Below are 17,634 nucleotides of genomic sequence, written 5' to 3' on the forward strand. Positions count from 1 at the left end.
AGGTTGTTAAAGTGCAAGCAATATTGGGGCAACCTTTCTCCAGTCTCAGCTCTGACCTCTCCAGGTGGATGTCTATTGGTGTGAAACATTTCATCCTGTGCTCTGATCTGCCATTATGGGTGACCTGTGCACCTATCACAGTGGTGTTTTCAGCAGATTTAAAAAGATCTTGCATGGCTTCAAACCTCCAGATGCCCATGCATTTTTCATGATTTGGAGTTCGTCCTTCAGGTTCTCAAGCCAAAGTAACATTTACATTTCTGTAAATCTGGCCCCCTGTCTTTAATATACTCTCAGTGGGGGTAAGAAATTAAAACAGGAAGGGGAAATACATATCAATTTGTTGCACATTACGAAATCTGAATGTTAAAAATGTAGTGCATTAGAACACACATGAACTTGAGTAGACCACAGTTTAGCAGTCTCAACTGTGTTGATGAAAAGACAACAGAGCCTTTTCTTGTAGTCGAGCAGCTTGGTGTTGTCATTACTGATTACTGAACAGGAACAGAGCTGAGCACATTGCTGGAGCAGCTGTCTGCCCTGCCTCACTGTGCTGAGGAGCAGCACTGCGCCAAACAAGTTGCTAACACTCCAGCGCCAAACCACTAATCAGATAAAAGATCACACTGCACACCTGGCTTAGCACCGCTTCCCGAGCAAAGCTGGATTTCTAGTGCCGCTGTAGCTCGGAGTTCATCAACCTGCTGTACCATAGAACAGCACTCCTCAACTCATGCGATCCACATCCAAAAAGAAATGACCATACAGTATTGTGCCTGCATATTGAAATGCTAGCAAGCAGTACTTCGACTATCTTTCCAGTATTCAGTACCTGTAGTCTGCAAAGAACTACAGGTAGACCTCACGCCTCTCAACTACTCAATCAGATGGACAAAGGTGAACCTTATGGAAGCAATTAGAAGCAGGATCTATGATAGTATTAGAGCCCAGATCACCAGAACGCAACTGAAACCAGGAACACAGGACAGAACCTGGAAACTGAGTAGAGACTTAGATTTAGAGGAGAGGGTAGAAGGTTATTTTTTATGGTGGGTGTATGGAATGGGTTGGTGAATACTGAAAATTCTCTCTCACACGTTAATGTTATTATGATTTCACTAGCACAGGGATTCAAATCTAGTTTCTGGAAGTGCAGGCATCCTGTGAACAATGTAAGTATATTTTCACTGTTACAATAATTTCACTGTTACAATAATTTTCACTGTTACAATAACTGTTACAATAAGAGAGGGAGTAAGCTTGTGCCACTGCAGATAACGGTTCCTTTATGGAATGTACAGTCAACTGGGTCTGCTTTCTGTCTTATGAACTAGTTTGCTAAAATGACTAAACTATATAATAACGCTATGAACTAACATCAAGGAGCCATCTTTTACTGTTCAACTGATACAAAAAAAATATGTTTTACATAATTTACAGTACTGTGGTGCTTTATTCATTATACAGTAGTTGACCTCTGTGTAGCAGTATCTACAGTTGGCTTAGTTTTTTTACTTCTATATATGCTTAACGCCCACCTGTACTCGTGTTGAGTGGTGTCACACATAGAACGTAAATAATGAAACCAAGTCCCAATTCTGCCTGTGGTATAAAAATATGCGTGGGATTATTCCTTTTTACACAGGGAATAAAATATATAGTTCAGTAATAATAATAATATCTTTATTTTTGTATAGCACCACCATCACAAAGTACTTTACAGAGGCAGGCTGTGAACTGTGCATTATATGTAGAGTCACTTCCAATAGGACATTGATTTAACATCTCATCCGCAGGATGGAGCACAAGGATGTTAAGTGACTTGCTCAGGGTCACACAGTGAGTCAGTCAGTGGCAGAGGTGGGATTTAAACCGGTGACCTTCCGGTTACAAACCGTGGACTTTATCCACTGGATCACACTGCCTCCTAGCATATGTATTGTTTGAAATGCAATGAGGAAGAGAGTGCAGATTGCAAGGAGCTGTCTAGTCAGGCAGGAGATACTCGGGAGCTGCAGGCTGTAGAGCGCCCTTCTGTGTCACTACACACTCCACATCAGACTGCAGGGGACAGGCTACCAGCTTAGACAAACACACGGGACTAGTGTATTCTGAAGGGACCACTAATAGCTATGCTTCTACCACGAGTTTAACACCATTACCATGGTTAACTTTTTTTTTTTTTAAACCATATTTCTAACCTAAACATTAGATTCAACATTCCTATAGTAACATCAATTCTGGCTGCTCAGAGGCTTTATTCCAGGACAGGGTCTGGGGTAGAAAAGTCAGCACCTTTGAAATGCTGTCAGTGAAGGCACTCATAATTACTACACCATGTTGACGAATATGTACCAGTTTTCATCATAGTTTTGTCAATAGTAAATTTTTTTATAGTTTTATTGAAAAATCAATCTATGAAAATTCACTTTGAGTCTGGTGTGTGGCAGCCTTTTAATGGCTTAAAAGTGAAACACAAATGAAAGTAAAAAAAATATTCTTGAAATTATTTTTGTAACAGTATTATATATTATCTCTAAACCACTGTGCGCACACACACACACACACATATATAATTTTTCTTTTGTATCTTTTGTAACACAAGTTTTGCTTTTGTGGATGAGGAAAAAAAGTTACAAGAAATAGATGTCTACAATTATTTATTTCAGCAATTATTTTGCAAAACTCCAAAAATGCTAATTAAAAAGTATTCATACCCTGACAAGGAAAATTAAATTAATAGCTAGCTGGGGCACCTTTAGCAATAATAACCTCTTTTTACAATTAGGATATTTGTCAATGAGCTTTTGGCATGATTCTTTAGTGATTTTTGACCATTCTTCAACACAAAAATGTTCCAGTTCATTCAAATTCCGAGGACTTCTCTTGTGCACAGCCTTCTTCAACTCATACCAAAGATTCTCAATCGGATTTAGATCAGGACTTTGACTAGGCCATTCCAGAACCTTGATTTTATTCTTCTTTATCCATTCTGAAGTAGATTTTGATGCGTGCTTTGGATTGTTGTTGTGTTGGAATGTCCAGTTGCGCTTTAAAGCAAGTTTTGTAGCAGTGGGTGGGTTCAGATGATTGGCCAGGATTAAAATATACCTGTCTGTGTGTATTTTTTAAACCTTTACAATACTTATTAATTTGTTACTCGTTTCTTGTTACTTATTGCTTAATAAAAATGTAGTGTGTTATATTACTCGTGATATTTCTTTCTCTTGTCTTGTCTGGTGAAACAGTTGTTGATACTATTGTTTACTATTTAACTATATGTCTGGTAATTCATTCATTAATGTGTCAAACAGGCTTTTGAAATGTTCTCAAATGTGGTATAACAAACAAACAACTCTTAATAATGTACTGGATATAGCAAATAGTAAATTGTAATCATTACAATACATGCGACTTTGCAGAAGTCTTAAGGAGTGAAGAAAAAAAGGCAACTGTAGTTACGTGAAGACTTTTTATAAGAGAATAGCGAGCGTTAGTTGGAAAAAAATGACAATGTATATAAAACATTGTGTTACATAAATGACTTAACATAATGTAATAGACACATGTATTTTGTAAATACATATATACTGTATCTATACATTAATTAAACTGTAGTATTTTTCATATGCATGCAATTTGAAGTGTACATTCAGTCAAACTATTTTAAAGGTTTTGTTTATAATAGTCCTTGTTTTGTCGCACCAAAAGTAGGTTACTGAAGAAGAATCTGTTTATGTACCTGTCGGGATCTCTGTTATGACTTTATTAAGCTCTGTACTAAAACCAGTTAATCCTGATTGTGCGCATGCACACAATGAAAGCTGTTATGTTCAGTGTTTCTATGTGTTCAATGAAAATAGCAGTTATGTCTTTAAGAACTGCTGTAAGACAAGTTGTTATTGTTTTTGGTTTGACGGCGTGTCATGCTGACTGAAAATACAATAAAGAGCAGTTCACATTTACGGTTACAACTGAACTGAAATGTACTTTGGCTTAAAAAAAATACCACCAATGTAAGTGCACAACAGAGAAAATGTAAAGAGACAAGCTTGTTTATTTTTGCTAAAAGTAACTGTAATATTATTACCCCCATCAAAAATTGAATGCGTTATTTATTACTTTGTTATTGACACAAGTTATGTTATTACAGTAACGCATTACTTAAGTAACAAGTTACCCCAACTCTGCTTATTATTGGTGTTTCTTTTTTAATAGTAATACAATATTTATTTTATCACCTTACCATTACCCTTTGTATGATGTTTACAATCACTCTGAGTGGCTCTGATTGTGAATCATTTTTGTTTTGATTTATTCAAATTGTACCTCTAATTTAATACCAGTTTGTTTGCAGCCTAGTAATTTTGCCCTGAGTAATTTGGAACAGCTTTGTTATGAATGATTAGTTTTCAGTTTGCTGATAATTTAGAATGATGAGGAAACATTTTCTCCTAGTCTAAAAAGGACCAGCATACTACATGTCACTATTTACAATCTCCTTAATCCCAGTAAATATGCCAGTTCTCTGTTTGTTTCTTCTGGGGATTTCTAATTATTTCCCATCTTTTAATCCACAGATTTCTTTGACCAGCCTGGGGAGCTATGGAGAGTCATATTCTCGTTCAATAAAAGAAAGGACTGTATATTTTCTTATTTTTTTAATGCAATAAAACAAGAGGAGGTTTGTGCACGCAGATAGAAATATAAAGAACATTCTGGAAGGTGCTGCTTGTCCCTCTCTCCATTCCTGGCTGCTCTGTTATGTCATACATCCTCAACGTTTCACCTGAAAAAGGGCCTAGGATGGGAAGAGTTGCTTTCGCTCCCCTCTGGCTGGCGGTCTCCTGGCCGACACTGCTGCTGGCATTGACCTCTGCTGCATCCTCCTCCCCGTCTGGCCCTGCCTCTGACACATGCACCACCCTGGTCCAGGGAAAATTCTTTGGATACTTCTCTTCATCTTCTGTCTTCCCTTACAGCAATGGTGGAGCGTCGGCTTCCCCTTGCTCCTGGATCATTCAGAACCCAGACCCACGACGCTACACCCTCTACATGAAGGTGTCCAAGCCCACTTCCTGCTGCAACCCACGCCTAGTAAGGACATTTCAGTATGATTCTTTCCTGGAGACCACTCGCACCTACCTGGGCACGGAGAGCTTCGACGAGGTCCTCAAGCTCTGTGACACCTCTACCCGGCACGCCTTTCTACAGTCTGGCAAGCAGTTCCTGCAGATGAAGAAGCTAGTGTCCAGGGATGAACCCTCATCAGCCTTGGCTGGGAATGGGGAGTTCATGGCAGAGTATCTGGTTGTGGGTAACAGGAACCCTAGTGTGCCTGCCTGCCAGGTGCTCTGTAAGTGGTTGGAGAGCTGCCTGGTCTCCAGTACAGCGGCTCGCCCCTGCGGCATCATGCAGACCCCCTGCCAGTGCTGGGATGTGCCACCCAGGAAACAGGACAGCTGCTACCGTGGAGGGATATATCTGGAGAACTGCATCCCTAGTGTGACGGAGAGCAACAGGGATGCTGAGATAGCAGGTGAGTGAGGCTAGAAATACTGATATCTTGTACCCTTGTGTTCCTCCTGTGCTCATGGTGTAGATCTTCTGCAATTAGACAAGGTGACAGTGCCTTTCTACAATACACTTTTGGAATACTTTAGGGGTGGGGCAGCAGTCCAGATAAGCTGTGTACCTGCCATTTGACACATAAAAAAACTGAAATACACACAAAATTGAAACTTAATGCGTAAAAATGCGCATAGCAATTTTGCTGCTCAGCTTGTCTGCCTTCCCTCCCACCTCCCCTAAAATTTACACTAACAACTACATTTCCCAGAATACAATGTCTGCAGTTACTAGGAAACTGTACACAAGAAAAAAACAACCCAACAAAAATGATCCAATATCTGACTAGCCCTGTTGTCTTTGCTGTCTGAAATTGACAGAAATTTGAAGCTAAACAGGTTGAATCGTAAACACCCCAGTCCAGCTACAAAACAAACTGGAACCATCATTAGAGACCACAGCTAAAAAAGGTGCCTATAATACTGAACAAACTGTTTTATAATGTATTCATGCATTTCCTTATTTTATTTATCTGTATGGCTTTATACTGATGTTTTAATGTTCACTGAGTTTAAAATATAAGTAACGTAATTAATTTGCAGTCAGTGTGATACCTCAAAAAAAATGTGCTGAGCCGATAAAGAACCTTGTAGAACACGTGTGGCTGTACAGTAGTTCAAAATAACATTGCAGTTAAAATGAGAGGCTCCTTTTTAAGCCTACCCCATTACTATTAAAGATTGTAGTGTATTTATCAAGATTACTCATGACTTCAAGGTAATGTTGCATTTTACCCCCTGAAAATACATTTTACTATCTCAGTGTTAAAATTAGATGGTAAGTTTCTCCCAGACCCAAAACCTTATCTAGAGCGCTGGGTGACTTAATGACTTAATGTGGGAAATGTGGCTGTGATGCTATGTTAACTTAAAAATACAAATGAGGTTGTTATTAATATGTTAAAAGAACAGTATTCTTTGGGTATAGACACATTTGTTTTTCCTTGCTACTATAATTCTCCTTTATCCCCGCCCTAAAATGCCTCTAACATCACTGTGACTAATACATAGAATCCCCATGTAACTTTAATTTGAAGCTGCTGGAAGCAAAGGCAGTCCAATTAAAATGTGCAGAAACAGAGCTTATTTTCCTATGTGTCTAGCTTAAAACAAGGAGCCAGTCATTAACAGTCAATAGCATTTTAGTCAGTAAAATCTACAAAGGTACTGGGTTAGGAATTAGGCTATTTAAGTAAGATTTAGGAATTATTCTGTTAGCTGTTATTGCTGTCATACAATTCTCTGATCTGTCTCAGTCTAGTTCTAGCTATTTGAACCGGTGAAGTCATCCGCAGAAAAATAAATCAAAAGCTCGAGAAAACCTTTTTATCTAAAAGTTGGAAAAAATTATTTTCTATTTCTTTGTTTTTAAATGTTTCAGTTGTGGAAAGAACAAACATACAGGAGTAGAGTGTGATAAGCACCCAGGAATCCGACAATACCCGGCAGCCCAGAAACATAATGAAAATAACACAACAAGTATACCTGTTAACCCATTAAGCAGCCACAAAATACAGTCTGTTCTGCAAGTTATTTCAGAACAAAAAGACTACCAGGACTCTAAGGAGGTAATGATTAGAAGTATGGAATGGTTAGAGCTGGGTCTGGGATGAAGACTGGAAGGCAGTATGATCTAGTCAAGTTGCGAGGCAGTGTGGGTTACGTAATAGAGTTGGGGGACTGGGACTAAGAGATGTGACCTTGAGGGTTAGTAAATATAATTCTAAATGTTTCCATTGTAGAGCAACAGTCTCAATAAGGGATATTTGATCCCAGTGTGGCTGCACTTCTCTTCTCTGTCATTTTCATTTCAGCACTTGATCTTACATCCCTAGGGCCTGGGTTCTCTTCAGGGGTAATATACTGCAAATGTTGAACCTTTTGCTTTTCAGCATTTCCAAAAGTAAAGCTAATCACAGGGCACCTTGCAACATTATTTTCACTGCATTGCTGCTACATTTTCGCACCACTGGTCATGACTCATTATCTTTATGTGCTAATCACAGCTAAACTGCTGCTCTTCAACCCTGCCACCTATGTCTGTAGCATCAGGATAATATTCGGTGCTGTGATTGTTTTGAGTTTTTTTTTAGGCTCTGAAAAATGTACTGTAAATACTGTCCCTTAACAGATCATCTTCAATGCAAAAGGTGTGGCACTGCAATGGTAATAGAATGGTTCTGTGCCAAGGGGCAACAGTAGCAAAAGGGCTGAGTCATTACTAGAATATATCACAGCTTTATAACATGTTGACAAACCAACGGTATCACAATGTAATAAACTAATACACCCTAGTAACCAGTGCAGCACCATTGCACTCTATCAATATCAGACAGCATACTAGCTGCCTCTCCTTCTATGACTCCTTGCTTCCGCCCTGCCTAACACCTCTTCATTCTTCTCCTCTTCATTTCAGTCCCTGCTTCTTTTTCCATTGTTTTCTCCCTCGCTTATTGTCTTCATTTCTCCTTCATTTTGTTGCTTCTGAATTAATTTTCCCATTCTGCTGCTATCAACACCAAATTCCATTCAGGTGGAATGGATTATTTGTATTTTATTGTACACACATTATACAAAGCCTGAAGAGAAGAGCTTAACTGTGAACAAGCAGTTACTTAAGGCATTGGATAGGCATTGGGTAGCAAATTAATTTTGGGAAATCCTACACCCTGGCTCCTCTGAAACTATTTTACTGAATAATAATCATCTTTATTTTTAATATAGCACTTTTCACAATAACAATTGCCACAAAACACTTCACATGAATAAAAACATTTACAAATATTAATAACAGAATGCAAGAAAAGCAATAAAAACAAAAGGAAAAAGCACATAAAACAGTAAAACAAGGCAGAGAAATAAAAGGAACATCATTTTAGCATAAAAATTCTACATTATAAAAGCATTTTTAATCTTGTTTTAAAAGCAGTGTTTTGGGGCCCTATAACTGAATTGTGTTTTGTGTGTGTGTGTGTGTATCTTCAGGTTCAAACATCCACAAATTTCTCTAACTCTAGAATTGCATCCAACTCCCATCACAATCAGAAGAGCTGTGAACAGTATGACAGTAAATTGAAATGTAAAATTGTTTGATTAATAGCACTAGCATAGTGTTCAGGGAGATAGCATTAAGGTTGCATTTCGGGGGAGTCTAAAATTAAAACATTGCGGTGCTTATGTGACATCAGGTCCTATTTTTAGTACTGAAATGTGGTGTGACAGGGCAGAGGCCCTGCACACTGGGGAATGTGTTTAATTGTTTAATTGGGAATTGTTTCACTCATTTAATTAGGTACACCTGCCTGTAATTGATAAGCAGGTGTATATAAAGCAGGTCGAAATGTTTGTTTTTTGTCTGTGTTAAGGCTAAGGCCTGGGGAAGAGACCTGTGTGTAGACCTTATGAAAAGGATTGGTCATGCTTGGAAAAGTGTTGGTTTTGGTTACTGGTAAATGGCTTAGCCGTCCAAATATATATAGTTTAACGACTTGCAGTGTTTAGCTAAGCACTCCATGGAGGAGTTAGGCTTTTGTTTTGTTTGATTTATTTTGGTGCAAATAAATATACAGGCACCATCCTGTTTCATTTCACTTCATTTACACAAGATAGTGTTAAAGGTCCTGAACGTGGAAAAGAAATCCCCACTTTGCCACAGTGGCCAGTTTGTTTGACTGGATAAAACAAGGGAGAGAGAGGGGACTGGGCACTGATATTGCTACGGTCTGTGAGGGATGCTGACTGAGTGCTGGAGAAAGCTACTAAGAATGATGCTGTCAAAAAAGAAAATATAAAGAAAAAAATCATGCATCAATTGCATTTGACTGTTTCATATTTTTCAAATATAGTATTTTGACAGCTTCGTCCATAGTTTTGTACTGCGCTGCAGTACGTTTGGTAGACCTGGGAAGTTTAGCCCTATCCCCTCCAAAACTGGAAAACATTAGTGCTAATCCAGTTTGATATAACCTGCTCTATCTACTGGCAGTGGTGTCTGTACAGGATAACCTGGACTTGCTACATCTATCAGCACATCAAACATTATAGACCCCGGAGTCGGTTGAATTTAGGTTTATGATTGGCTTGAAGAATTGTGACTGATTTATCTGACTAGCTGAAAAAAATACAACTTTAAGATTTTCAACAGACTTTTTCAACTTAGATGTGACAATTCAACAAAAATAAACAGCACGACACTTGAATGTATTATGCATTATTTTAATTATTTTTAATTATGTCTGCATACTTACCTGCAGTGCAAATCACTGATCTAAGGTTTTGGCTAGCCCGGTCTCGCATTGCACACAAATTATTCTATCTCACACAAAAATTGTATTATTATATTTGTTTTCATGGTATGCTAAAAGGGAGTCTACTGTATATTTAAAGTCACACACGGAGTCTTTCTTCCAAAGTGGAAACTTAAATGAAATGTACTGTCTGAAATGGTTGTAAAACATTTTAAAATCAATCTGGAAATTACAAGCAGCATATCAACCGGTATTGTTTATAATCTATACATCTCGGTGTCTAAGACATGACACTGTTATATAACCTACCCATGTGTTTACCAACTGGTTAACTGTAACAAGCCAATTTGAGGAAGGAGATTTGAAGAGAAAAATGTCATAGCCATTTTTTGTGTAGTTTATTAATTGTGTGCCTCTCATAGGTATAATATTGATCTCAAATGTGGGCACCATGGTTTACTGGTGCCAGTGACTGAATGACCATTGAGAAGATTTTCCAATAAATATTTAATTCTTCCACTGTAAAAACAAGTTAGCTGAAGTCCATCTCCTTCTAATCTCTCCTGCACATTGTAATTCTAAAGAAGGCTGCTCTCGTAGCTCTCTCTCTCTCTCTCTCTTTCCCTCGCTCTCTTTGCCACAGTAGAACTTTGGACCAATTAAATAATGTAGCTTTTTTTCTATTCCAGGAAATGGAAGTAGCTATGGGCTGGTGGGCACCATGGAAATGCGCACCCAATCCGTTTATCAGCCAAGTTGCTGGCAGGCTGATTAAATATTCATGTTTTAATTAAGCCGTTTTATTACACCTACTTTATGTGCAATAATAAAAGATTGCTTTGAGTGGAGAGACATTCATTTTAGCGATAAAGAGTTGTGGGATTTCAACTTCTACTCTTTTTTCTGGTACTGGTTCATATTTCACTTTTGATACTGTGTGCTGTTTGAGATCTGGACTTGACTAAGGAGAATTGGTACAGTCCTAACTGAGAAATAGGGGCAATGACAAATGGAGAACATAAAGCCAGCTTTATTTGAAGAAAGGTCAAAGGTGTTTTTTATAGCAGCCAGAGAGTAATGGGAATGTGATTTCTGCTGATTGTTAGTAATGTCCATGAATAAAAGGTTTAGTTTAATCCCAGAATTGGCCCTTTGATCCCCAAATCTTTTTATCCATCATTGTCCCAGATAACCTTGCAACTACTGTATTAGTTATTTTTAAATTCATCAATTTCCAGTACTTTCATCCACAGTTCACCTACAGAGGCATGACATGTCAAGGTTGTATGTCACTGCTGAAATGATATGTTCATTGTGCAAAATGCTTACACTCTGAGATATATGAAGCTAACAAAAGGTTTTTCGGCAGTTAATTAAGGTGCTGTATCCTTAACCTATAGATTAAATTTAGGATTACATTGAAATAAAAAAAATTCTGATTATTTTCTGTGCTCCCAGATACATTTTTCTGTATATATGGGAAGTACGGCTTGAAGAATAAATAGCCTTAGTGTATCCATGCCATAGTGTATTCTTTGTTCTGTCAATTATGACATTGGATTATGGCATCATAGTAGGCTGGGCCAAATTTGGAATGTTTTTGCAACAGCTCAAACTTTACCGACATTTTTTTCTAAAATGGAAAATATTATGCATACAAAATTAGCAACAAAATCCAAAAATCCCTCTGGTGCAGAAATTTTACAGTTTATCAGATTTGTAGTATCACCTCAAGTCAGAGTGACTGATGAAAAAATAAATTATCTAAAAACTATACCAGTTGTCCTAAATAATCTTAAATTAAATTACTATATTTGCAGCTATAAGGTAAAACAATCTCTGTTAAAAATGTCAGCATTCAATTTAATGAAATTTATAATTAAAGTTCGGGAGGAGGGTCAGACACCAATCTCTGCGTCACCAAATTGAATCATTCAATTTACATGTTAGCTAATTATGATTGTTAGCACTATAAATACCCTCTTCACTTACCTCTCAATTGCGTTTCAATTTCATCGTGACCCACCACCTTCCCATCTCCACCTTTCTTAAAAACAATTTCTATGTTTTATCAATGGGGGTCTCAGCCTCGTCCAGTCGGCCAGGCAGCGAGCCCGCAAACCAAGTTAGGTTTGATGCCAAATGAATGTGTATATACAACATACTTTTCTGTAAAATCGCATACTCCGCATTCTCCACAATAAATATTTGTACTAAAACATTTTGTGATTGGTGTTTGTCCCGAACTACTGAAGTTTTAATTGACAAACCCAATAAACATAAACCGACATCTACCGTATTAACCTAAGGATCATGCAATCAATTAAAACCAATCCCACATTTAAAATAACAAGTTAAGGGCATGTTCCTTGTAAAGGTAAGGAAGAAAAAAAGCTGAAAATCTAATCTTCCTGGCATGACATTGAACTGTCCCTCTGAATGAGCAAAAATGAGGATAAAGACAACCTCTTCAGAAACGGTATATTCATTATAGGGCAAAACTACAAGGAGCTAGCGGGTAACATTTCAAAGTGTTAATGCCAGTCAGTCTTTTTGATGCAATTACTACTAAAGAGACTTTGAATCATATTACTTAGTTGTTTGGCTTTAGTTTGTTTTAAATAACAAGTGAGTTAAATAAAGACTGGAGGAAATACTTTGAAAATATGTCCCTAAGTCAAGTAGATAGATATACAGTATGTTTTGGCCAGGAAATGCCTACTTTCAGTGTAATGTGTGCAGCTGTTTTGCAGAGGTGTTTAACATGTTGTTAAACTTATTTTTAGAGTAATTACCTTTAAGAAATTAGAAGTTGTTGGGTATTAATTAAATGGAATAAAATGTGTTACACACTTATTTAATATCAACCAATAACAATCTAACAGTGTTATTTGATATAGACACTGTTGTGATCAAAGTAACTAAAATTAATTTATATTTTATAATTGATTATGTGACTTACCTGTCAAGGTGTTATATCTGATTAAAGTCAACAACGAAATGCATCTCAAGAGTGAGGTTTAAGAAAGGTCACACGCCCTGGATGAGAAGAAAATGCAGAAGTTAAATGCCATTGATTGGTACTCAGTTGTAAAGGTGGGGGAAGGGCAGCTTTTCTTGTTTCAAAATCAACACGATAATAAAACGTTTTTTTTTTTTAATGTATTTAAAGGTAATTATTCGGAATGAATTGGAAAGTATGAGTTGTGGCACACTTCCAGTATGTATTTGCCACTTTAATCTGGGAGCAAGGCTCCTGTTGTGTTGGGAATGTGTATGTTGTAAATAGGAAAATATAAAGATAGGGAATGGAAATTGAAATAAAAAAAAAGGTTCACATAAAATTATTTCAGTTACAAGGCACTTATTATTAGGTCATATTAGGTCATTATTTAGCATTACTTGGGATCATTTTAGTAAGTTATGTTATCGTGTGAGTAAGGGGTGAACAAGATTATCATTCAGTTACTCGGCACATACCCCTACATTACAAGGAGGTGGTTGAATAATGATTACATTACACCACATTGAGTTTAAAAATATAATCAGAGGATATAAACAGACATATGTGGGACTTACAATTAAAACAATATAAATGACAGTAATTACTCTGTAATTATATAATAATTAACCCCATAAATAACCCTATAACTACACTATTGTCCAAACAGTACTCGTTAATTAGGAACACAGGAAGTCGATGCAATTGAATAACACCAGAGCTCTGGCCTAATCCCTGCATTGCAAGTGCTGAAGGAAGACACAGTTCTTAGGCTTCGCTGAGACAAAAAAAGACACAGTGAACACATACTGTCACTCAGCAGGAGGCTCTGGGAGAGATTCCATGACAGTGAGGTATTCACTGGAATAAAAGAATCTTCTGGAAAGAAGGAACTAGGAACATTTTCCTTAAAAGAGGTGACACAATAGTCTAACCAATATAAAAAAATAAAATCACTTGCTAATGGAACAGAATGTATTCTGTTTTGCAATACACAAAGTTTAAAGACGGTATGCTTTGTTCTAAATCTTTTTATAAATATTTGTATTCAACTTTCAAATAGCATACATGCAATCTTATAATACAAACATATTCTCAAATATATAACTTTAACATGCATACATATGTAAATCCCACAACTTGTACCCAGACCTTCAGTGAAAATTATTATATAATAGGAATAGTATAACACGTTACAACTTTTTTTTAAAGTCACTATAATAAGCTGACAGTAATACTGTGTATATCATATATTGATTTTTGTAATTCATTTATAAATGGGCCCAACATTTCAAGGAAGCAATTTCATTTTCCTTTATCTTTCTGGCAGAGCCTCTCTAACTGTAATACATATAGCATTAGATATTTCCATTCTGTGAAAGTTGGACATTTCTCCTATTTTCAGTATGTAAGGATTATTATTATTATTTTTTTGATTATCAAAGAACAATAGCTTAAGACAATATTAACATCATTTCAATTAAATGGTATCCCACAAAATGTTACATGCAGAGGCTAGCTATCACTATGCGCCTTACTTTGTAAATATCAGAAATGTTCATTTGTTGCCATATTGCATTCATTTTAACCCCAAAATACACGTGTAATGCTTTCAGTTTGTAACTTATATTTTTCACACTCAGAGGATGTGGTAGGTGAATTTAGAAATGTTTAACTTAGTTTAAGAAACTGTATTAACTTATTACTGGGGAGTTGGTTCCAGACCCTCACAATTCTCTGTGTAAAAAAGTGCCTCCTATTTTCTGTTCTGAATGCCCCTTTATCTAATCTCCATTTGTGACCCCTGGTCCTTGTTTCTTTTTTCAGGTCAAAGTAGTCCCCTGGGTTGACATTGTCTATACCTTTTAGGATTTTGAATGTTTGAATCAGATCGCTGCATAGTCTTCTTTGTTCAAGACTGAATAGATTAAATTATTTTATCCTGTCTGCATACGACATGACTTTTAAACCCGGGATAATTCTGGTTGCTCTTCTTTGCACTCTTTCAAGAGCAGCAATATCCTTTTTGTAATAAGGTGACCAGAACTTAACACAATATTCTAGGTCAGGTCTTACTAATGCATTGTAAAGTTTTAACATTACTTCCCTTGATTTAAATTCAACACTTCTCACAATATATCCGAGCATCTTGTTTGCCTTTTGTATAGCTTCCCCACATTGACTAGATGAAGAGTCTTTTTCATAGTTCCCTTCTTCAATTTCAGTGTCTCCCATATGATATTTATAATGCTCATTTTTATTGCCTGCATGCAATACTTTACACATTTCTCTATTAAATGTCATTTGCCATGTGTCTGCCCAGTTCTGAATGCTGTCTAGATCATTTTGAATGACCTTTGCTGCTGCAACACTGTTTGCCACTCCTCCTATTCTTGTGTCGTCTGCAAATTTAACAAGTTTGCTTACTATACCAGAATCTAAATCATTAATGTAGATTAGGAATAGCAATGGACCTAATACTGATCCCTGTGGTACACCACTGGTTACCTCGCTCCATTTTGAGGTTTCTTCTCTAATCAGTACTTTCTGTTTTCTACATGTTAACCACTCCCTAATCCATGTGCATGCATTTCCTTGAATCCCTACTGCATTCAGTTTGAGAATGAATCTTTTATGTGGGACTTTGTCAAAAGCTTTCTGGAAATCTAAGTAAACCATGTCGTATGCTTTGCAATTATCCATTGTCAATGTTGCATCCTCAAAAAAGTCAAGCAGGTTAGTTAGGCACGATCTCTGTTGATCTCCTGCTGCGGGCTGTGTGACATACATAGAAAGGAGATTCATCTCAACACAGGCAATGACAAACGAGCAAGCGAGGTTGCATGTAATTACCTTTTCATGCACCTACTATTTTAAGTATAATACATTTGTTAAATCCAAGTTAGCTCACCTGAATCCCCTTTAAGATGAGTTTCTTGTAAAAAGATTGTCAGATTTCAGTTTTTTTAAATGTTGAAAGACTTTCAAAAGTTTGATATGTGTCTCAATGCCTTTAACATTCCAAAAAGTAATATTTAATAATTTAGACATGTTGTTTATGTTATGAAATAAGATATCTAACAAAAGTGACTTGTAACATCAAACATCTGAAAATCAAAATCCTTTACAGGTTTCTAAAATCTTGATAGCTGAAATAGTACTGCATAACTGCCATATACATTCTATAAGAGAATGAACTTTCAGCCCCCCTCCTTCCCTCCCTATCCCCAACAATTTTTCCCTCAATCTTTCCTAATAGGACACTGCCTATGTACCTCCAGCAACACACCTACCGGTACATTGTCTGGTATCCGTTCGGAAAAGTTGAAGAGTGCATATATTATTTTTTAATGTAATCTATAGTTAAAATTAAAATACACTACAATTAATTATATGTACAACCATACTTGTTAATCATGAATCATATGATCATTGTTGTAATTTTCTTTTTTTATAACCATATTGTATCTACAAATTATAGTATTTTTGCTTAGTTTTAAACCTTACATTTCATTCCTGTTTCTTTCTTTCCTTTTTCAATTGATTAATATAATCTATTACAGTTTATTGTATATTTAGTTAGGATAGTACAATTATCACAATGCAGACATTTTCAGATGATACTTAGGCGAAATGTCCCATTGTTTTTCTTTTATCTGAACTGCTAGTTATATAACCAAAGATAATTAAGGTAATGAACACCAGATATTAAAATAAAAATATACATGCAAATAAATAATAATAATAAATAATATTTACACACTGCTATATACTGATCTCTTGTTAACTTAGCATCCAAAGTAGCACTATAGCATACAAATGTTCGATACAACAAAATGAGTTACAAGCTTTTGCAATGTCTAAAGAAACATAAAAATCCAAAATATGGATTTAGCGTAACAGGAAAGCGTAATCACTCAGCCTGTGGAGTCTATATCATCTGTTCTGAAACCGCCACACTCCACTTCTAGGCAGTATTTTCTATTCATGTGAGCTGCAATATTTCCCCTGAGGCATTATTTGCGCATGATTAATTAAAAAACAGAACCTGTAGTCATGGATCTACATGTACACTTCAACACATACACACCCACTTCAGGCTGCAGAACCGTATCAACTTCACAAAAATAGAAGTACATTTGCATGCGCTTTTGATCTCAATGCAAGTATGAAAGTAATTGACATGTCTCAATGCACTATTACGTTTTCTAGTATTTCAAAGCATTGAAATAACCATATAGGTTGGCTGGCAGGGACCCTGCAACAGGGCTTAAGGCTCATTCCACTAGATATACGGTTGCCTCAATGGCTGCTTCCAGAGACATTCCTGATCAGAAATCTGCAGGGCTGCTACCTGGAAGTCAGCACACACTTGTACCTTCCATTATCATATCAACCTTGAGTTACGCTGGGATGCTTGACTTGCAGCCTTGGTTCTGCAGTCTCTTTTTCCTAAATAGGGGGTGTGTGCCTTTACCCCTCCTCCCACAGAACTGCTAGGAGTCTGCCATAAGTGTGGATAGTGTACATTAGCCACGTCCCTAGAAATGAGGCCTACTCACATGTAACCATAGTTCTAGGAGTGTTATATGATGCACCTCAAACAACCCACAACCTCCCCTGGCATATGGCACACCGATTCTTGCATCCAGGGTGTAAGATTTGACGTCACAGGCCTGTGCCAAGGAGGATACCACCCGGGTGGGTTAGGAGGAGCCAGCTTAAAGACCTTCCGGACAGAAGTAAAGGGGAAAAA

The 17,634-nt window shown here is 36.9% G+C and overlaps 1 protein-coding gene across 12 annotated transcripts in view; it reads left to right on the forward strand.

Moving 5' to 3' along the window:
- The window catches only part of LOC117394686 (adhesion G protein-coupled receptor B1-like), a 115,335-nt gene that overhangs the window by 23,119 nt on the left and 74,582 nt on the right, over positions 1-17,634 (forward strand). For all 12 annotated transcript variants that reach the window (XM_033993128.3, XM_033993129.3, XM_033993131.3 and 9 more), the window contains exon 2: positions 4,584-5,542. In XM_033993128.3, coding sequence (XP_033849019.2) covers positions 4,768-5,542 — 775 coding nt within the window. In that variant the 5' untranslated portion in view covers positions 4,584-4,767. The remainder of the gene's footprint in view (positions 1-4,583; positions 5,543-17,634) is intronic.

The sequence above is a fragment of the Acipenser ruthenus genome, chromosome 3 (assembly GCF_902713425.1).
Source record: "Acipenser ruthenus chromosome 3, fAciRut3.2 maternal haplotype, whole genome shotgun sequence".
Lineage (NCBI taxonomy): Eukaryota > Metazoa > Chordata > Actinopteri > Acipenseriformes > Acipenseridae > Acipenser > Acipenser ruthenus.